General features: G+C 55.2%; 1 protein-coding gene across 8 annotated transcripts in view; it reads right to left on the reverse strand.

The window, feature by feature from the left end:
- The window catches only part of LOC122367207 (uncharacterized protein ZK1073.1-like), a 78,155-nt gene that overhangs the window by 24,367 nt on the left and 31,052 nt on the right, over positions 1 to 22,736 (reverse strand). The window contains exon 1 of one of the 8 annotated variants that reach the window (XM_043340117.1): positions 11,301 to 11,417. The exons of 6 other annotated variants lie outside the window; for them this stretch is intronic. In XM_043340117.1, the coding sequence (XP_043196052.1) occupies positions 11,301 to 11,324 (24 nt within the window). In that variant the 5' untranslated portion in view covers positions 11,325 to 11,417. Of the gene's footprint in view, positions 1 to 11,300; positions 11,418 to 22,736 lie in introns of those variants that run through there. One more of the 8 variants, XM_043340116.1, reaches the window with a different exon arrangement.

A 22,736-nucleotide genomic window follows, 5' to 3' on the forward strand; every position in this document is an offset into this window, starting at 1 on the left:
TTGCCTCCAAGCTATAATCAGTTATGTATCCAAAGGGACGCACGGGTGCATCAAAGGCTAAAGCGAATGTGATATTGGCCTAAATTGATGTTTTAAAAAAGGAAACAATGCAGGGATATGTCATGACTAAAGGTCGATGCAGTAACGTGTGTAATGTGTATGTGTGTATGATTGTAAATGTGAGCGCCCGATGTTGGATGTCTGCTAACCATTGAATGTCAGTGTGCAGGCATGACGAGACTGATCGGCTCCTCTTCGGCGGTCAGCCGACTACACTGGAGCTATGCCTGGTAACGATATTTAGTGTAATGTGTACCGTGTGTAATGGGAGGCGTGAGAGGTGTTTGTGTGTGTATGTGTATGGCCGTGTATGTATGGGACCCTAGTGTGGCACCCCGCTTATATGAGTATTTTAGTGTGCCAACAGATGGCTACCCGCAGCACTACCGGGCCAGCAGCTGACGGGAAGGGAACGTCACACCTGGGGACAACGCGGGGCGCGGCTGGGCGTCTCGCACCTTACTGGCCATCGCGGCGACACGGCGCCTGCGTGGGGCGGCGCCGGTCCCGATCCCTGGACCGGTTGCTGCGGCCTCGGGACTGGAGGGCAGCGCCGCCGCTGCGCGACGGCGTACTGGCGAACTGGCACTTACAGACGACGCGACGGCAGCTGAGGTCGCTGCGCCTGCAGAGGACGCTGCGCCCGAGACTACGGTCGCAGGGCACATCGACTGCAGATCCGGTGCACAGCGGCCGGAATCAATCGCGACGCAGTGTCGCGACGCTGGCGATACGCGCTGCGATGACGGGGCGCTGAAGGAGGCGCCGCTACTGAAAAATGGCGCTGAAGGCGCTGTTGAATGTAGTGCTGAAGCAGGCGCCGAGACTGCAGCTGAAGTGAGGTGGTGCTACAGGAGGCATGGCTGCTGCAGGTGATGCTAAAGGAGGTACCACTGCTACAGGCGGCGCTGAAGAAAGCGCTGCTGCTAAAGGTGGCGCTGAGCGAGGTGCCATAGCTAAGGGTGGCGCTGAAGGAGGTGTCACGACTACAGATGGCGCCGGATGAGGCGCTGCGACGGCCCGCGGCGCTGAAGTGGAAACGCTGAAGGCGCTGTTGAATGTAGTGCTGAAGCAGGCGCCGAGACTGCAGCTGAAGTGAGGTGGTGCTAAAGGAGGCATGGCTGCTGCAGGTGATGCTAAAGGAGGTACCACTGCTACAGGCGGCCCTGAAGAAAGCGCTGCTGCTAAAGGTGGCGCTGAGCGAGGTGCCATAGCTAAGGGTGGCGCTGAAGGAGGTGTCACGACTACAGATGGCGCCGGATGAGGCGCTGCGACGGCCCGCGGCGCTGAAGTGGAAACGCTGAAGGCGCTGTTGAATGTAGTGCTGAAGCAGGCGCCGAGACTGCAGCTGAAGTGAGGTGGTGCTAAAGGAGGCATGGCTGCTGCAGGTGATGCTAAAGGAGGTACCACTGCTACAGGCGGCGCTGAAGAAAGCGCTGCTGCTAAAGGTGGCGCTGAGCGAGGTGCCATAGCTAAGGGTGGCGCTGAAGGAGGTGTCACGACTACAGATGGCGCCGGATGAGGCGCTGCGACAGCCCGCGGCGCTGAAGTGGAAAAGGCGCGACGACTGAGAGGCTGCTGGTCAACTACGGCCGGTGGCTGCAGTGTGCGTCAGCTGAGGGCTGATGAGCGGACCAGCCCGGCCGGTTGCCGCTATGCACCGTACGCCGGCTGGACACCGCTGAAGAGGAACAGCGAACACTCCAGAGCGCTGCTACGATCGACCTGTGCTGCTACGGGCGTCCGCGGCCGGTGCGGCCCGGTGCGGCCGCTCACGACTGCGGCCCGCACGACGCCATTCTTGCGCTGCCGTGTGCGATCTTCGTGGTGGTAAAAGCTACCGATCACCAACGGTCACCGCCTACCTGAGGGCCGAATGCTCACGCGCCAAGCGGCAGTCCGTGCCCGCTGCCGAGTGCCGCGCCGGCGCACCATTCGACGCTGCCCGTGCCCAGCCGTGCCAGCTCCGCGCGCTGCCGTGTGCCGCGCCGGTGCACAATCAGACGCTACTCGTGCCGCCAGCTCGCGTGCAGTGATACACAGTGCCTGGGACTACGCTGTCCCACGCCGCCTCAGGCAGCGGTCGGACACAGAAGCGGTGCCAGCTCAGCGCGCTGCCGTGTGCCGCGTCGGCGGACAATCGGACGCTACTCGTGCAACCAGCCCGCACGCAGTGAAGTGCAGTGCTCGGGACCTCGCTGTCCCACGCCGCTTCAAACAGCGGTCGAACAACCGTTGCCAGGTGCCCCACGGAGGGGCGAACGATCGCACGCTGCCCGTGCCACCAGCCCGCGTGCTGCCCTGTGCCGCGCCGGTTCGGACGCTACTCGTGCCGCCAAACGCGTGCAGTGATATGCAGTGCCTGGACCTACGCTGTCCCACGCTGCCTCAGGCAGCGGTCGGACACAGAGCCGTGCCCGCTCAGCGCACTGCCGCGCCGGCGGACATTCGGACACTACTCGTGCCGCCAGCCCGCGCGCAGTGACGTGCAGTGCTCGGGACCTCGCTGTCACACGCCACCTCCAACAGCGGTCGAACAACCGTTGCCGTGTGCCCCACAGTGACCGTTCGCACGCTGCCCGTGCCACCAGCCCGCGTGCGGCCCTGTGCCACGCCAACGAATGCGAACACTCAGGCGATCAGCCTGCGCGCCTACAGCTGCCGAGCCATGCGAGAACCATGCTACCGTGTCGTGCTTCGCCCCGCCCCCGGAGTAAGGGAATTTTTCCCCCCTAGCCAAGAAGGGGGTATTATGTAGGGATGTAGGAATTTCGTATTGGAATTTCGCATTAATGTAAACGTATGCTGTAGAAATGTAGAAATTGTAGGGATGTAGGAATTTCGTATTAATGTGAACATATGCTCGTAGAAATTGTAGGGATGTAGGAATTTCGTATTAATGTGAACGTTGTTCGTCCGTTTGTTCCTTATGTAGGGATGTAGGAATTTCGTATTAATGTAAACGTATGCTTGTAGAAATTGTAGGGATGTAGGTATTAATGTGAACGTTGTTCGTCCGTTTGTTCCTCCGTTGTGCTCGCGTCCGCGTCGAGGGAGGTCAGCGTGACGGTAACCAAGCGCCCCGGTTGGTCGGCCTTAGCCTCGGGCCGGCGGACGGGGGGCGTTTCCACCTCGAGCCCGGTACATAAGCACAGCGAGAGGAGGAGTCGGGGCTCAGTGTTGGCCTGCCGAAGTGCTGTGCTGCGCTGTGCCCGACTACTCTTCTGCTGCTGGCTCTCCTGGCTCGAGGTAGGTTCCCGTCACGCAGGGATTGTCGCGGGCTCACGGACATCCCTTAGCTAGGATAGGAGCACCTGGGTGGAGGAATAGGTAGATTCGCGCGTCGATTGTCGTTAGGGTATTGGTAGGGTAGTACGCGGAAATTATATCGTCATCTCTCTAGCAGTCCTTTCATGATGTTCGGCTTTGATAATATATGTGGGTATGAATTGACCAGAAGCTTTTGGAAATGGGATGAGTCGGAGGAGAACGGAAATTGAGCGGAGTCAGTTTCATTCGGTGCCTAGTTAGTCATCATGGCTCAGGAGCTTAGCTCCTAACCCAGGGTTCGCTACAAACCGCGTGTGCCCCAAAATGGCGGAGTTATTCACCTGAACCACGATGCATAGTTTAGTTCAATTAGTGTAGAGGACAGTGGCCCGGGTGGCAGACGGGTAAAAGGCTAGGAGACGTCCCGGCCGACCACTGATCCTGTAGAGTAGAGTAGAGATCTGGAGGGGAGGTAACGAAGGGCCTACAGGACCGGCCTAAGCCCCCCTCACAGCGTCAAAATAGCTAGTGAAGCAAAATAGCTAGTGCTTAGAAACAGCTAGTGACAAAACAGCTAGCGTCAAAGTAGCTAGTGACGCATAAAGAGCTAGTGCCTCAAGACAGCTAGTGACGAAATAGCTATCGTCAAAATAGCAATTTCGTTGGACCTCTGTTCCCTTCCCATTCACTTCGCTTCAAAAATGCAAGATATCTATGACTGTAAATTTGTATTTCCCGCGATATGCCATCTCTTTAATTCCCCGGCGCCCCGCTTCTAATTTGTTGTTTGTCCTAGGTATCCCGTCCTCTGCCCTCCTAGCATTCCAAATAATTTTGTCAAACTACGGTGCTCTTCTGCTCCTTCTACCCGTGGGGACTCTTCGTCGGGAAAGAATCTATAATAGCTGCTCTACGAATAAGCTATTTTGCTTATTAGCTATTAGTCGACGCTATGAAGCACTAGCTATTTTGCTGTAGGAGCTATATTGACGCTAGCTGTTTAGTCACTAGCTGATTTAATGCACTAGCTATTTTGCATTACTAGCTATTTTGGCGCTAGCTGTGTTGTCACTAGCTGTTTTGAAGCACTAGCTCTTTTGTACTAGCTCAAAAGTCACTAGCTCAATAGTCACTAGCTGTTTTGACGTGGACCCATGATAAATCTGTCAGCCGTCCGCGACAGGGGCCGCGCCGGCAGTGGGGCGGCGCGCCTGCATCACACTGCGTAAATAAACCCGGCGACATATCTGCCGGCGGCAGCGGGCTCCTCCCCGACTGTATCCTTCCAACAGCGGGGGCGGTGGGGCTGCTCCCCGGCTGTATCCTTCCACCAGCGGGGCGTGGGGCTGCTCCCCGGCCGTATCCTTCCACCAGCGGGGCGTGGGGCTGCTCCCCGGCCGTATCCTTCCCAGCGGGGAAGTGGGGGCTGCTCCTCTGAATCCTTCCACCAGCGGGGGCGGTGGGGCTGCTCCCCGGCCGTATCCTTCCAACAGCGGGGGCGGTGGGGCTGCTCCTCTGTACCCTTCCACCGCCCGCGGCGACCACAGTTGCCATCCGGACCTGACAACTACGGCGCGAAACGGAGCTTCAGACTAGGAACAGGCCAAAGACAAACTGAACGACAGAATCGCTAGCAAGGTTGATGGCTGAACATGCTGATGAATACTGTGGAATTTGCAGGTGTGCATAAAGAAGAAGAAGGCATCTCAAAGAGGCGTTACAGTACAGTGCACGACATGAAGTGTGAATGTCTCTCGCTCACTGCCCATTAGCGGGGGACGTGACCGGTGAGCCATGCTGAGCACAGTGAGCACACCACAGTGAGCATGCCAGTGATGTTTACACCAGAGGCGGCGGATAGCCTCATTAGCTGCCCGTCATCCCCCCCCCCCTCGGCCGCCGAATGCACTGCTGCACCGCCGGCACGGGACGCTGAGGGGGGGGGGGGGGGCACCGGTCGGCGCCGCCGTGTCCTGCAGTGCCGCCCCGGGAACAGATGACACGTCGGGCCCGGTTTCTATTCCACACGCTCATTTGCAATGCGGAGAAAGGAACAGGTTCGGTCGCCGGCGGTCTGGATTGTTCATGTTTTTGTGTTCAAATCAACGCTACTGCGCAATACAGAGCCAAGCAAACAATACAAAATGCATTGGAAAGTCAAGCAAAACATTCTGACCGGAAGCCAGCCCACTGAAGGTCACAATGAATCTCACCAGAAACCACAAAAAAGGCTACCTAGGGCTCCAAAAGCGTCCCCGTGACGAAGTCCAGCGGCCAGCCTGGGCTTCGTTCTCTACCTCGCGACTGATTCAACTGCTTGGTGTAGAGGACCAGTTCGGTCACAAAACGGTCGAGGAATGATGAAATATAAACAATTCCGAGGCATCGGAGACACCACACTTCCTGAAGCGCTCCCTCACGCCTGACGTACTCTCGAAAGCCTTGACCGTTGACTTGGACGTTAGAGTGATTCCCGGTAACAACAGGCAGCTGGTAGTGCCTGAGCCCAGCAAGCTTGCGTCAGAAGAATGGACCAGTCAGAGCAAACTTTCGCGGCTTGGAACTGCTGGGTTCTGAACGTTGTCTGAATGCTCTTCCTGACTAGCAGGAACTTGTTGGAAATAAGTTCGGGCGTGTATTACAAACTTTCATTAAGCACCTTATCCACCCGTTTCCAAAAATACGGGTGCAGTTGATACATTCTGATAATTTGACATTACCTACCGCTGCGCTCCTCTGTCGCGACTACAGCTGCCCGTAACGCTTTTAAAAATGCAAGGCGCATGTTTTGGTAAGGTGAACTTCGGTTCGGAGAAAGACGGCGCCGGACGGCCCACAGCTACGGCAGTATGATTACTTGTATTGTTTCTAATAGATGTCGCTAGTGTACGCGCCTGCAGCTATACTGTGCCGCAATGCTCACCACGCCACCGGAGTAAATGACTCCGAATATCATGGCGTCAAATGGCATATAATGTTAGCGCAGACACCGCGTCGCATGCAATCTAGGTTGTTGCATGTCTCACCGACACACTGCTACAAAAAAGGTGTTCGGGTTAGCATGCCAACAGTCCGGTATTTCCTGTAGTCTTGACAACTTACCTCACGCTACATTTTTAACCGCCGAATAGACGGCACAGTTGTGCAGCACTCATCATCGGTAAGTAATGAAACGTTATTCATAACAAAAAAAAAAAAAAAACGTGTGCTACAAAATGGGCATTACTTTCTACATGTGTAACTAATATCCATTTAATAATATTTGGATGACGCGATTAATATGATGGTGACCTGTTAGCACAGAGTGTCTCCGCCATATCCCCAAATGGTGCGTGCAAATCTCCCGATACCAGCATATTTTCGACTTTTCACTTCTGCCGAGGCGACGACTCGCTGACTCCTCTCTCATGGTACTTGTTCCCAGCGGACCGCCCCCTCCCTGGGGACCTGTGCCGGCCGGTTCAGTCAACACCGGCGCCGGGGCGTCGCGTGGCGGTCTGTCCTTTCCTGTCTGGTCCAGTTCTGTCCAGTCTTTCAACACTATCCCTTCTCGGGGCTCAGACGGGCTCAGTTTAGAGGTGTCAGGGAGAGCGTTCACCGGATCAGACGCCAGTATACCCCGCACGTGCTGCCCGGAGCGGTCAGTGACTGCCCGCTGAATGTCTCGGGTAGGATACCACTACTCCTGGATGGTGGAATGACTAGCCAGTCATTAGTGCGCTCCGGGACTGCAGGGAGCTGGAAACGACCACTGTCCGCGCTGACCGAGACTTTCGAGCACTGGACTGTTGGAGCGAGCCGGCTCTGGTGGCAGACGAACCCTAACGCCAGCGTCAGGTGACAGAATGTCCGACCGCAGACCAGCACCCGGCGGCGATGAATGACACACACGGCACTGAAACGGTGGCTGAAATTCAGCAGTGCTATCAACCGCCAGCACATCCGGCCTATATAGGATGGTTGTAACATCCGAGCCAGTCGCGGCGTGACCAAAGTGTCTGGCTGAATATCTATGGGGATCCTGACCTATTCGCCCGTTGAATACAGCCCGTCACATCCAGTGATGTTGCCATGGATATGTGTCGGAAGCCTGCCCAGAGTTTTCCAGTGGCTATGTCGAGTAATTTCCGGACAACATATCACGTGTTTTCGGGGCACGGTATTCGGAGGGTACTCTGTCCTGGCATGCTCCAGGACCTGTCAAGACAGTCGGTTTCCGTGAGGCCGTCTGCCGGCCGATCAGATGCACGAAGAGGCCTCCACTGGCCCGCACGAGCCTCCACCGCCCGGCTGTCACCGCCGCCGACAAGGCCACGGCGCAGTGCACGCCGACAGCAGCATTATGCACGCCGTGTGGACGGCGGCCGTCACGGGGACCGAGCCGCAGTCCTCACTGCGCAGTTCGGAGTCCTAAACAGAGCTACTTCACTAATAACCCACCGACACACGCCAGGTAGTGTGACGACTGGGACTGCAGCCGGCCAGGACTGAAAGTGCCGCCCTCAGAACGGGCGCTACTGCACAGTGCGGACTGCCGCCTGACGGACGGGGCGATGGAAAACAACCGCTTCCCTTCCCAGACCGTCCCGCTCCAGACGGAGAGCCGTGACGGCAGTGGCCATTGTGTATACGTGCTGGGCAGATGGAGTCAAACCATGCAACACGGCGCAGATGAGGCATTAGAGCGGCGCCCAAGCCCCGAGCAAAGTACAACTGCCGCTAGCGTAAAACAAATAAATGATTGAATATGTAAGAGAGAACGGAAATTAGGTCAAGCACATTTAGAAGTGATAGTTCTAGGAGTGAGTCGCCAGTTTTTATTAGTTCTAGGAGTGGGTGGTCAGATTTTTTTATTAGAGATTACGCCAAAGCACAATTAACGATGGCTCCACTTGTTAAAACAACTGAAACGTATCCATGCCACGGGAGAGTGAAACCGAAGCACATGCCAACAAGGCAGTGATGACTGAATAGGGGACGCTGAAGCGCACTGTGAGCTTTTTTTTTACAAATGCGGTTTCAAGCAATGCTAACCGGGACTGTATGTCTGGCATCTCCGCTTGGGAGAGCTCACAAATTCTACTTCGTAATGTCTTTTCAAATTCCCGTTTTTCAATACTCCGTCTGCGAGCGCCCCGGTAGGAGTTGGGTGCTCCCAGTCCCCGCCCCTAAAGTTTCGGCGGGTCGGTGCCGCCCCCTGCCGGCGGCCGGCCGGAGGGCTCCCCTCAGCGCCGCCCGTTCACTGCCGCCGCCTCCGACAGGCGGCTCTGCCGTCGCCCCGAGCGGTCGCCGCGCCCCCGTAACGTTCCAGACGGTTCGCCGAAACTGTCACCAGGGAGACCGCGGGCCGAGCGACCGCAGGACGGCGCAGTGTGGGCACATATAGAGGACCTGCCACCTGCCCCTGAACTGGCACCTGTCCCCACCCCTGAACTGAGGCCACACCTGAACGCCCACTGGGCTTCAATTCAGCTGGGAGACAGCGCGATAAAAAGTACCCAAAGCCCGAAATAAGCGATCGATGTGACACAGAGAGGAGTTTGGTAAAAATGTGTTCAAGTATGCCACTTGAGGGAAGGATGGGCCTGTATCTAGTCGAGACCCGAAGGTCAAGACGAAGATGTCGCCTAGTTTCCTCATTCCTGGTTTGCATGCTTCACTCGAAGACCATGTTTATCCAGCGAATTGAAGCGAACAGTCGAACATAGAGGCGTATGTCTGCACAGGACCTGTTCTGTTCGGGGACTGATATGATCTGCCTGCAGGCTGATGGCAGATGGCAACCACTGGCGGATCCAGGGGGACACCAGAGGAAAATGACCCACTCCCCTTAGGCCCCAACGGTTTGGCAAATCTATCATTCTCTTTGCATAGAAAACAAACATCCTTTCATTACAAAGCGTCTGTTTTTATTGCATAGCAGAGCATAAGGAGGTGAAATGCATGGCTTTAGGAGATATTTTTGCGAAATGCGAGTAATGTCACTTTTTGGATCACTTTTTGGCACACTTTTTGGATCCGACAATGTTATACACACCATGAGTGCACAAACCAGGCTTGGGAGAGTCGGCGGAAAACAGGATCGTTGACGTCGGGCGGCCGTTGACAACCTGTCTGGCAGCTCCCCGGAAGTATACACCATAATTCCGCATTTTAGTGCGGCTGCTGGTGAGGACGCTATACTAGGATAGCACGGCTTACAACTGAATTACATGGCAAAGTTGCGCAAGAGAAGATAAGACATTTAGCCTTGTCATAAGAGGAAGCAATGTCAGGAAAACAATGTTCAAGCAGTGCTGAACAATAACCCCGATGACGTGAGACGGCCAACAGGAGCGGCATTCCACTGCCGCCTCGTGGAAGGAGGTAAATGTGCTTTCGGTTGCACTTCGACATTTTCTGTTCGGAAAGACGACAGCCTGGTCACATGAACATCGCCGCAGTCTCGGAAAAAAATGACTCACTCCCTTAGAAATGGTTTTTCAACAACGCCAAATATATTTTCGATAAAGCCAAATGTCAGGTTGACCTAAAAACGGCACAATGGATCAGAACCCACTAACTTGGAGCGCTCCGTTCTGGACATCTGACGCCCAATCAATACAGATGGTTTGTGACTCACCCCGTCCCCATGGCCCGGGCCGCCGGCGGTCGGCCGCTCAGGCTGCCCGGTCAATGGAGCGGCCGGTTACGACGCGGCCGCCGCCGTCTCCTAACCGACGGCGGCGACGCGGCCCGCGCGTCGACAGCGACAGCGACACCGCGCAACGTCGCCTGGTACGACCCGGCGTCAGAGGAGCGAGCCCGGCTACGTCCCGAGCCAATGAAGGAACCACCCCGTCCGCGACCCCGTCCCGAGCCAATGAAGGAACCACCCCGTCCGCGGCCCCCTCCTGAGCCGCTGCAGGCCGGAGGAGGCGTCCAGCCACGCCCCCCGCCGGCCGCAGTCGCTCAGTCGAATCTCCCAGGGGGCGGAGGCCGTGCACATCGCGAGACATGTCATCACCTCCGCCAGAGATGGACGCCGCCGCTCCCCGCAGACCGAATTCCGGCGAGTAACGGGATTGAGGGCCCGGCCGCCGGCTGCCGCTGGTCACTGCACGCTAACGATTAGCGCCAGGGAGGAATTCGAGTAAAAACAGAGCAATCACTGCAGCGAGCGGCCAGGACACGGTCTGGGCGGCGATAGCGGCGCTGAAATGGTAGGAGAGGAGGTCCGAGACCCGAGTCCGCCCCTGCACCAGTGGAATAAAACGCGGCTGGCTGCTGACCTCACGATGAAACGCGAGCTTCGCGAGCGAGCCGCGTCGCATATACAGACGGACCGGCGAGATGGATCACGGTCTCACGAACCAGCGCGCTGAGCGTCGGTATGAGACGAATGAGCCCAATTTTCGAATTAAACGAAATAGACACACAGTAACTATCCAAGCTCAGATTGTCACCCAGTGATGTGGCGCGTGCAAGGAAGTCAGTGCCAGTAACTTTTCTCGAAACATTAGTACCTTTTGTACCCGAAAAAACGAACCACGTCCCCGTCCCGGTCATATAAAACACAGCTAGCCCATGTCAGACCGACGGGCTGCCAGCGCGAAACACGTCCACTTTGAATCCAACTAGCCGAGCCGACGTCAGCGCCGAATAATCGATACAGTTATCATGTAAATCCGACGGCCAGGCCTGACCCCAGGGGCGGCCCGCCGCGCCCTGCCACACCCGCAGGACGCCTGCAACACCCGAGACAGCGGCCACCTTAACATCCCCGGGAAAAACAGCCCGCCCACAGCGCGGGCCGCAAAACAAGGCCAGCTACTGCGCAACAAAAACTCTGTCACACTCAACGCCAACAGAACCTGGCAAAAACAACCGACCGCAGCTGTCAACATTGTAACAATCAACAATCTACACAGCAATAATAGGCCCCGCCTGCGTGCCGCAGCCGCCCGAGCGGGCGCAGTGGATCTACTCACGCTCTCCTGAACGTATTCGGCCATGGCTGCAGTGTGCTGGCGCGCTCCCACCGGTCTGCTCGTGGCGCTGCGACTGGGCGGGGGGCGGCGGCCGCACTGACGGCGGCGGCGGCGGCGGCGGCGCGCATCCCGCCGGCCGGCGTCAGCGGCCGCCCGCCCTCCCCTCCCCTCCCCTCCCTGCCGTCCCGTCCTGTCCTGTCCTGCCTGCCCACCCGAGCCCCATGCAACCCCCGGCGCCGGGCCCTGCCACCCGACCGGCCTGGATCGGCTCGGCGGACGGAGGACGGTCAGACGAGGACAGTTTACACACTCAGTTCATGGCTGCACATATGTCACATATGTCACATAGGTTACACATATGTCCATGGCTGACCATGTCCATGGCTGACGCTCAACGAAGACCTTCAAGAGCTGCAGACGAGACGAGACCTGGCGCGGAGACAGAGGGACTCGCTGCGCACCGAGAGCGCTCAGCAGACCTACTCTCGCCTCCGCCGTGAGTTCCGATCTCGCCTCGCCAGGGCGCGCGCTGAGTTCTTCTCGACACCAACATCGTCAACACAGATGTGGAAGACGCTGCGCTCGTTCGCCCTGAGCTCATCCAAGAACAAAGCTGACGTCGGTCTGGACGAAGCAACTGCCACATCCTTCAACAGGTACTTCGCCGGCGTCGGAAGCCGCATAGCGGAGGAGCTAGCTGCCCAGCCGGGCCCTCCGCTGCCGCCCCGACCGCCGGTGGTGACCAGTGCTGCATATCGCGTCCGGGTGGCGACTCTTCCCGAGCTCGGAGACGCTCTGAGACGTATGTCGAACTCGAGTGCTGTGGGCAGTGACGGCGTGTCTCTGCAGCTCGTGAGGAAGTGTTTCCCTGTGATAGGACCACATATTTTGTATGTCATCAACAAGTCATTCGTCTCTGGGCAAGTCCCAGCTATCTGGAAACGCGCGGTTATAGTACCGATTCATAAGTCAGGAGACAGGACGCTGCCATCTAACTTCAGGCCCATCAGTGTTCTCAGTGTGATAGCAAAGCTCGCAGAGAAGGTCGTAAGTTTGCAGCTTGTCGAGTTCATGGCTGAAACTCAGTTTCTAACACCAACGCAATATGCCTACCGCCCAAAGCACTCGACTGAGGACGCTGTGGTAGACGTAGTGAGCGCCATAGCTGCCAACAGAGACAAGGGCCAAGTGACATGTCTGACATCCTGTGACCTCTCCAAGGCTTTTGACACTGTTGATCGTGAAAGACTGCTGCAAAAACTCAACTGGTACGGAATATCAGACCACTGGCTCCGAGATTATTTTAAGGACAGAACACAGGGTGTGCGGGGCAGCACCGAGCTGGCAACGGTCGATTTTGGCGTGATACAGCCTAGCACTCTGGGGCCCTGGCTCTTCAACACCCTCACGAATGACATGCCATGTCATCTGTCCGCCAACTGCAAGGTAGTATCGTATGCTGATGACACCGTCCTTATGCACAGCACGCTCCCCACCGCGGACGGTCTTGCTGAGCTTCAGCGGAACGTAGAGGCTGATCTGGGAGCGGTGGCTGCATGGTTCCGGTGCAACGGACTGAAAGTCAACCCTGACAAAACAGAGATGACACTGGTGGGAACTACCTCGTCTGTCAAAAAAGTAACCAACTTCAACATCACCTTCGACGGCATCAGGTTGGAACGCACTGAACACATGAAGTTTCTCGGCGTCTTACTTGATCAGACTCTGTCGATGGAACGACAGACAGCCCGTGTCGTGCAGCGCGGGTATGGCACCCTCGTCACGCTCAGGAAGCTGAGAGGCACGCTGCCTCCCTCCACCATGACAACGCTCATCCAAACCCTGGTCATGCCTCACGTCACCTACTGCCTGCCTGCATGGGCTCCGCCCACGCATCAGCTACAACATCGCATCGAGAAGATGCTGAACTTCGCCATCCGCATAATCACCGGTAAAAAGAAAACCGATCACGTTTCAGCCGCTCGCAGACAGCTGGGCTGGTTGAAATTTGCCGAAATAATCGAGCTCAGAGACTGTGCTTTAGTGCACAGACTTGTGCACTGCACCGACACTCCACAAGCCCTGAGATCGCTTGTGTGTGCCCGAGCGGATGTGTCCGAGCGGACCACTCGTTCGGCCACCGACGGTGTCCTACACGCACCGCGATGCAGGATAGAGGTCACACACAAGACCGTGCCAGTTCGTGCTTTACGGACATGGAACCGTCTGCCCAACGAGCAGCGACAAAACATCAACCCGACCACTTTCCGAGCCAGCGTAAGAGCAGCATACGCGAGCCAGTCATAGATGCGCTACCTATCATCCGTTTTTTTTTTGTCTGTGATTTTTAGCCAAGCTGTGCCATGTGCGTACTTTTATATAATTTAATACGTTCTATCACACTCGCGTGGGCATACCTATTTTTATCTCATGTTCTCTGAAATCTGCTTCAACGACTGTGTGATATACGTGTCCTTTATGTACTTTGACACTGTGGCGGTAAAAGCCAACATTGTTGGATCCCACTAAGACATGCAATACAATACAATACAATACAATACTCCGGCGCCCGCCCACACGCACTCCGCACCGAAAACGGGGTCACACACGCAGCCCGATGGAAATGGAACAGAAATGAGGGATGGCGATGACCAAGTTTATGGCAGACGCACTGAACTGTTTGGCTTAACTTTCTTAGTTAGCAGCCTCTTAGGAGGGAGAAGTTATTCTCCTTCAATGTTGGAACTCAGCTCGTGAGGGCCTCCTGAACGGACGGCTTGGGTCTTCAGGAAATGAAGACTTTATATAGATGCTCCCAAAACGGACATTGAAAAAAATATTTCATCATTATGCTAACCACAAGGCAGTTAAGGAACTAACAAGAGACGAAATGTCCTGTGAGATCGCTGGGACGTCTATGTTGCAAAAGGGTAATATTTCTTTGGCACTTCCTCGTTCGCCCCTGCACCTCGAAACCAAGTCATAATAATTCGATATATGTAATACACTAGACAGGACAGTCACAACACAAACGTGTATTTTGGGTATATTGAAATCCATTGAACCTTTCAGCACCACTTATCGTCGTAAATTCGTAACTACGATACGATAAAGACCAGCCAGACTCGGATCTCGCACAGTAGTTGTGGAAGCAGTCCAGACAGGTGGGAGAGTTCCCGAGGGCATCTAAGTCCTGTCACGCAGGATACCCGGAAGGTTAACCCACCGTCAGTCAGGACATCTGGACAGGCTCAGCCGCGAACAAAGCCGCCGTAAGGTCAGCCAAACCCCGCTGGTGTCGGCCGCACCACAGGACATATATCCTGCGCAGTCGAGAGGGTCCGCTTTACCGGATCGGGCCTGCTCGCCCGCTCAGGCGGCTGGACACCATTCTTGGACAGTGGAGACTCCCGTTCCAAGCGACCATGAAGGCCGTGCCGTCATTAAGGCAGGCTGTCAGCGGCCCTGGAGACAGGCCCGGCCGGACGGCGGACGGCGGACGGCAGCGGCGCGGCTGCACCCTGCACAGAGCGGACCTGCCGCCCAGTCAAGGCCGCCGCTGTCGCCGCCGGCAGTGTCGGCGGCACGCACCGCGGCCCGAGCCGCCCGGCGCCTCCGATACCATCAGCAGCCGGCAGTGCAGCCACGAGCGGCCGCCCGAGCCGCTTCACAGCAGCGGCCGGGGAGCAGCTCAGTACCGAGGTTCTACCGGGACACGAACAGCGAGCGGCCGGCCGAGCCGCTTCACAGCAGCGGCCGGGGAGCAGCTCAGTACCGAGGTTCTACCGGGACACGAACAGCGAGCGGCCGGTCGAGCCGCTTCACAGCAGCGGCCGGGGAGCAGCTCAGTACCGAGGTTCTACCGGAACACGAACGTCGAACAGCGAGCGGCCCGAGCCGCCGCCGGCCGGCCGACAGCTGCGACAGCTCAGCAGCGTCGTCGCCTGCCGCGGTGTTAGCAATCATCAATTATAAATGTTTCATTAGCTAATGAGCTAAATCGTGCCGCGAAATTAGCAACGACGTGCACGACTGGCAATCCACGTATGTACAAGCACTTCCGCGACTTACCGTAACAACCGACCGCGACAAAGCCATCGATGAACACAATCTACTGGTCAATAACTTGAGGCGTTCACACATGGACTACAATCGGGACTAATTTTATGCTACGAGGAAGCTCCGTTCTTATGCATGGTGCTTGAATTCACAATCCCTGGGCGGTGTGACAATCAGGCTGTGGCAGGTGGTCGTGCAACTGCACCCGTCCCTGCCGCGCTGGTTCCGTGCTGTGTTATGAACCAGGGGTCGAGTAGCGCGGGACGCGGCCTCACGTTCAGCTCGGACACCCAGACAGGCCTCAACAGACAGGCGTGTCTCGGACAGATGTAAGGCCGTGTTCTCACCAGACGGACAGGCCCCCACAAACGAGTGAGGGGGATTCGACAGACGGGCAGGCCAAAGAAACAAGTTAGTTCCTCTTCGGCTTGCAAAGGTAGTCAGGCAGGCGACCAACAGAGTTCACAGTTCACAAATTACTAAAACGTTCCTGACTTCCTCCACACGATGTTAACTGGGCGGAGTAGTTACCTATTTCACTTCTAATAAAATGATTATGAGTTTGTCATATCCAATTATATAAGATCATTATCACCCAGATGCTGAGCTGACAGACCATACAAAAGTGTTCACTAAATGACGATGTCTTTTTCGACGGATGGCTTGAGGGATCACTTCTAGCCATGTAAACAGTCCTTGAATAGGCTCTTTGCATACACTGCTAATGATCCCAGCACACCATTTGGACAACCACCTACATTTCATTAACACTAAATACAATATTTAATGAGAGATACACCGCACAAGTTGCAGAAGGAATGCTTTATTGAACTAATCTGAGAAGACAAGACGAAAACCATTTGTTTCACCGAGCAGACCGGAATAGCCCGATATCAATTCATATGGCTCTTCTGGACTTGACGATATAATCCAAGCTAGTTATAGCTGATATGATAAATCGCTCAATTTATCCAATTGGGCTAAGCACATCTCCCGGAAATTAGGTTCTTCATATGTTTATGTAGATAGGTTCTACATATGTTTATGTAGCTGGGTAATTGTATTGATATAGTCCATGCTGTGTTGAAGGTTGCAAAGTTTTATTGATTTTGTAAATCTCCTTCTTTTGTTACCAAGAAAACATTCCCGATAAAACAGACGATAGCCTTTACCCGATAACCCGACGATAACATTTACCGGATATGTTCATTTTCCAATGTCCATGTATCCGTGTGATGGATATATGATCTCAATTCTCAGTGGATCTCAAGGAAAACGACACAAAAGGATCTGACACTTAGGATTATAGTTAGAATCTAACGGTTACGATCCCATTGGGTCGGGGGCAGTGTTCGCCACGGGCCGGGCCAGCCCAATGGGCCATGGGCTGGGCTGGGCTGCGGGCTGGGCTGAGCCCACAATGAAGGATCGATGGGCTGTGGATGGGCTGGGCCAATAACTGTAAAGTGGACTCAGGGGTTCGCGACTGAGACAAAAACCGTAACTAGCTTATTACTGTGCGAGACTCAAAAGCGAGTATGTAGTAAGTAAGTAGTAGTAAGCGAGTAAAGCACGTATGCAATGTGCATTGGACATGCTGCTCGCAAAAGATTGTTTCTTTGCTTACTTCGGATGACATACTGCCTACCTGTGTGGTGTCCATATTTTTTGATGCATTGATTTTTAACGGGCTGGGCCGGGCTGGGCTCTGACACTTTTACCATAAATGGGTTCGGGCTGGGCCGGGCTGCGAGCCCATGGGCCTGGGCTGGGCTGGACTGGGATTTTGCGGCCCGTGGCGAACACTGGTCGGGGGTCCCACACATAAAATATATGGACCATGGACCTGCACCTACGAGTATGATCTCAATGGATCTGACGACTAGCCAAGAACAGGATCTATGATCCGAGTGGCTTCCACCATATGTGAGTCGTTAAACCGTGTTTCCATGACAGTAAGTGCCACAAAATTAATCACATAAGATCCCCAAAACAGAACCATTGCGTATTGGAACAAGTGATCCTTGAATATTTACAAGTCGACAAAAAGTACCTAAGGATCTATGCTTCCAGCTCCATTGGATGTCTGGACAAAAATAGGTTTAAATCTATCATCTTAATGGATCTTTATGGAGACTTTGATCTATTATCCTACATGGCCCGAGGTCAAGATTCACGGGATCAGATCTCAGATCTATATCGGGTCCAAGTACAGCCCTCAGCAGACTGGGTGGTAGGCAGACATGTGCATGGATCCGAGAAAATGGATCTGGGATCTGATCCCACGGATCCTGATCTCGGATCCGATGGGATCATAGATCCAGCTCTGTAATTTATCGAGAGATCCGTAGCGATCACAGATCCGAGTCTCATTTTTTGCTTGAGATCCAGTGAGATCACAGATCCCACTTATTTTTTGTCAACACATATATCCCCAAAAAACACTTGTTTCAACTCACAAACGTTCTGTTTTAATGATTTTATGTGATTGCACGTCATAATCCATAGTTTTGTGTCACTTATTGGCATAGAAACCCTTTAAATCATGGTTTCAAATGTGGTGCATGGTGGGATCCACTCAGATAATAGATCCATGTTCTTAATTTATCGTCAGATCATATGAGATCATAGATCCAAGATGTACCTATTTTTCACGCCGGATCCGGTGGGATCATAGACCCCAGCCTGTACTTTGCTTCGAGATCCACTGAGATCATAGATCCATCACTCGGATCCATGCACATGTCTGGTGGTAGGTATTCTTTTTTACGACAAAACCGATAATAAATCAAAGGCTATGTTATCAGTCGGTCGGAACTCACTGCAAATAGATGCGTAATGTTCCACTCCTTCGATTGGGTCTATCACTAAAAAAAGTATACGCCATGTGTGCAACAAAATGCAAAAGTTTGTTTGGGGGGCAAATATAAACTTTTGGGTTTTGTTGCCAAGTGGATAGAAAATGAATACGATGATAATTCTAATCTAAGGTGCGGAGTCTCGCGCGTCTTACTATTACGATTTCCGAGTGACCGAAAGTATAGTATTCGCGTTATTCTCGGTTTTGTCGAAAAAAAGAATACCTACGTTTGCAGAGGGCTGTACAATTATGTCTGACCATTGCACGTATTTGTGCACCCTCTGCTTAAGGATCCTGGTGGTGGACCGTGCGTCATGTCCGGCGACGGACCCGTAATCGATGGTCATCGCCTTCCTAGCCGCGGGAGCAATGTCGCCGCCGTCGGCGCTTTCTTTGTCCACCGTGCGTCGCCGGTTCGGGTCCCTGGCCCACCGTGCGTCGCGGGTCGGGTGGCGTCGCCCTGCGCCAGGCTCGGACTCGGTCCGCTCTGGATATTGATTTCCTCAAAGGAGGCCGTCGGCGGCGGGCGGCGGGTCTCGCACCATCGCGGGCCCGCCGGAGGGGCCCGGGGCGCCGCCCGGTCGGCCGCGGCGCCCTCCGAGCGGCCCACCACCTCACCGTGTACATGGCGTCTCTGGCCGGCGGCGCTGGCGGGCGGACAGGCGGCGGGAGGCTGGCGGCGGCGGCGGCGGAGGCAGAGCTCGTCAGTTCCGTCCCACTACTGCAGCCGGCCGTCGGATGTGCGCCACTCCTCGCCACGGACGCGCAGCTGCGTCGGACTCGGCGCAGGGGCGGCGGCCGCTGCGGGCGGGCCGTACCTGTGCGCCGGGGTCGATATAGGCAGCTCCGCGCGCTCCCCACTCGCCGTTGGCACCTCTGACGCCCATGGCTGGCGGACGCCGACGATGCGGGCATATCATGGAAACTGGCAGTTATCACGCAAACCGGGTGTTAACTGCCTACTACCGAGCCCAATGTAGGCACAAACAAAGAACGTGGGAAAACAAAGAAACTGACGCATTCTCGTAAACGTAACGCAGACAATGTGTGAGTCAACCAATCTGTACATTCACACCGCTGCGACGAGGCTTGGAAATCTCTTCGCACATACTATTTTTCATCCCATGTTTGAGTCAGAGGTTCCTGAACGCTCTAGGTTTGCAAGGCCTGCCCATGTGTTCGGGGCCTTGAGACGGAATAATTGTATTCCAGAATTGTGAAGTGGCTCCGGGCCGGGCCTGGTCAGGAGATGGCCGTACGATAGACTCCGCGCTGAGGCGGAGCCCGGCCGGTAATGTCATGTGCATACGTTAGCGCCCAGCGGGAGCAGGTCCCCGGCAGTGGGGACGCGCAGTGACCAGTGCCCAGCTGGAGGGACGCGCAGTGGCTAATGCCTGGCTGTGGGACGCGCAGTGACCAGTCTCCGGCTGGGGAACGCGCCGTGACCCCAATCACACACCAGCCACATTGATGTATATGCACCAGCGGCGCAGTGAACCGCTCGGTGACGCCGTGCCGACAGACAGACGGGTCCGGGTCAAACGGAGTCACAGCCGAGCCGGACGGTGGCCAGGCACCAGATATACCCACTGCCAGCTTATAATGTGTGCCAGCTTCCAATTTACTAGCACAGAGGCAGAACAAGTTTGAAACATCAGTGAATGAATGCATTTTCCAATTATATTTTGCTATTCCCATCTAACTTATATCCCACCTAGATTATTCATAAGGTGCCTTACAAGGCAATTTTAAAGCGAAAATGAATAGTTATTTTTACGCTCAGCACTCGACTGCAACGACAATCCTGCTCCGTGGGACATTTCACATCCTTATGGAGACCGATTCTGGACGGAGATTGCGAACACTCATTGCGAAAAATAAAAACGCTTGCCAGTCACGCAACGTTCAATTTATGGCCAATTACCTATTTGGGTTGAGGCGTTCTGCGATGATACCAATGAGAAAATCCCTGGCGTTTTCTTTTCAGTCTTCTAGTGGGGACTAGGTTCGACGACTTTTCTGAAGCTATGGACAGAATAAGTCAGATATACGAGCATGCCGGCTGAGCCGGAGCCCCTCTTAGCTTCTACCCCGGGGGACGACAGTCACGCCAGCTAGAGGAGCCGTGAAAGGCAGAGCGATATCACACGACACACAGAACCAAGAAGGGACTGCTGCGGGACCTGAGAGACCAAGGAAATCATTGTAGAGCCCGAGAAGAGCCCACGGGAAGAAGTGCGCACCCTGAGGAGATTCTGAGTGGTGGGCTCTTTAGAAGGGAGAAGCGCATTTACGAAGTGGAGTCTGCAGTTCGACACGCTGACTCTGAAACTAAAAAGACTACGGGCTGGCGGTACGGACTCCTGAAAGAACCCGGGCGGGCAGTGCAGACTCCAGACTCGCCGATCGGCGGACTGAGGCCAGACTCCTGACAGACGGTGCAGACTCCGAACAGACTCGCCGAGTCAGGCGGTGCAGACTCGCCGATCGTATGACTGCACGGCGGCGGCGGACCCACTGCGTGTAGCCGGCCGGTTCGGTAAATAAACAGCTGCACTCGTCCGGCCGGCAGGGCGCGGCTCTGCAGGGCCGACTGACAGTGTCTGGGACCCATCAGCGGCCCGGCACGGCACGGCGAATCGCCGGCCCCTTCCGGCAGGGGTCGAGACGCGGCCAGTGGGCTGCCCGGCCCGAGCCGAGCCGAGTAGGTACACGGCATGGTCCGTGCCGAGTACTGACCAGTTGAGATGGACGGGGCAGTGGAAACTGACCACCTCAAATACCGTGTGCAACTGTGCTACACCATGCAGAGACAAGATGTGACAATCTTATTTGCCTGCCATTCTGAAGCTCAGGAGAGTGGGCGCCGGGCGGTGCAGCCAGCTCGAACGGACAGACATATCAATTGTTTCGTAAATGGAAGACGTGAATTAAAGTACGTTTAACTGCCATCGATTAAAGCGATACACTGACCTGAGACCAGCTCGGCACCAATTAAACTGACTCTGACCAGCAACTAACTACTGTCATCGTCGACAACAGACCGTCGCACACAGTAGCCTCAATATCCCCCTCCCTCGTGCTGCCATAGAAGTTCATTAACGCATCCTTTGCACACAGTATGAAAGACCTAAACTATGACGACTCTGCAATTCGTAGTGTATGTAGAATATGCTCGCAGGGAGCTCTGTGGTTACATGGGGTGGGTGGGTAATGGGTGAGCCGCCCCAGAGTTTATATCTTTAGTGGGCGTTACTGACGTCATACGAAAATAGTGAAAGGTCATGCTGCAGCGAGACATGATTGACTTGAGGTCTCAAGAGTCATCCTTGGCACTCAGCATGACACTAACCAGAGCAGAGTCACAACCATTCTTCATTTTCCTCCCATCAGTCCATGGTCTCGACCTTTGAACACGGTTTGCTAGCATTCCTCTTATTTTCAGTCATCCATGTCCTCATGTGACTGGTCACCGGGTTGAAATCAGACTGAGCTTATAGAGAAAAAGTGGAGCTGCTCATAGGCGGCGGAACGAGGGGGCACCGGGGCACCGTGGCCCCCTCCCCCTTTGATTTTGTCATTTCAACATTAGCCCTATGGGCGTTGCATGGAAAGAATGGGACCAAAAGTCGGCAGTGCCCCCCCCCCCTTAATTGAAGGTGTTCCGCCGCCACTGGAGCTGCTTACTTTGGCAGGCCCTCACCAGCCTCGAAAAAATAAACGCAGGATGTGTTCAGGTCCTAAATGTAGCCCCTTCAAAAGTTATTGTCCAAATACGGAGTATTTCTTTGATGTGAACACTGAAATACGCACTGATGACGACTAAGAAAACTAAGAACTCGTCTAAGAAACTTCAGTCTCAGCTTAATAACCTGCGGCAAACAAGTTACGTTGACGTTCCATATTTATTTTACTTGTAGTAAAATGAGCCCTCAAACGACACCAATCGCCTTGAATTATCAGTCTCCTTTTCTTTTCACGCAATTAGCAAACCGTTGAAAATTCTGACATGCCGATGCAGAAAAATTAGTGAGCAGCCATCAGTTCCCTGTGCTGGTCAAGAAGACACTCGGAGCACGACGCCCGGCGTCATGGCTCTCCACTGAGGGAGGACGCGCCTCAGGGCGCTGCAGGCCTGCTCGTACAGATGCCATCTGTGTGACTGTGTTGTGTGCGTGTGCGTGTCGGCCAGGGGTCAGTGACCGGCCACTCGGCCACGCCGTGCGCCGTCCCACGGGGCAGCGGCCGGCGGACCGACGGAATGAGACGAAACGAGAAGGGACGGGACGGGAATGGACGGGAGGCGACGACCGAAGGCCGAGCATGGCCCGCCACAGCCGTATATACCGCGCCACCAGAGGCATCTCCTGAGGCCCGCGGGTGCTCGGAGGTTCAGAGAGGGGGAGTCGCGGCCGTCCTCGCCGCGTACAGCGACCCCATGGCCGGGCGACCGGGCGCCACACTGCCTGGCATTCATCGATCGCAGGGCGGTATGTGTGTGTGGGGGGGGGAGGGGG

This window comes from Amphibalanus amphitrite, unplaced genomic scaffold, assembly GCF_019059575.1.
Source record: "Amphibalanus amphitrite isolate SeventyFive unplaced genomic scaffold, NRLGWU_Aamphi_draft 000858F_arrow, whole genome shotgun sequence".
NCBI classification, from domain to species: domain Eukaryota; kingdom Metazoa; phylum Arthropoda; class Thecostraca; order Balanomorpha; family Balanidae; genus Amphibalanus; species Amphibalanus amphitrite.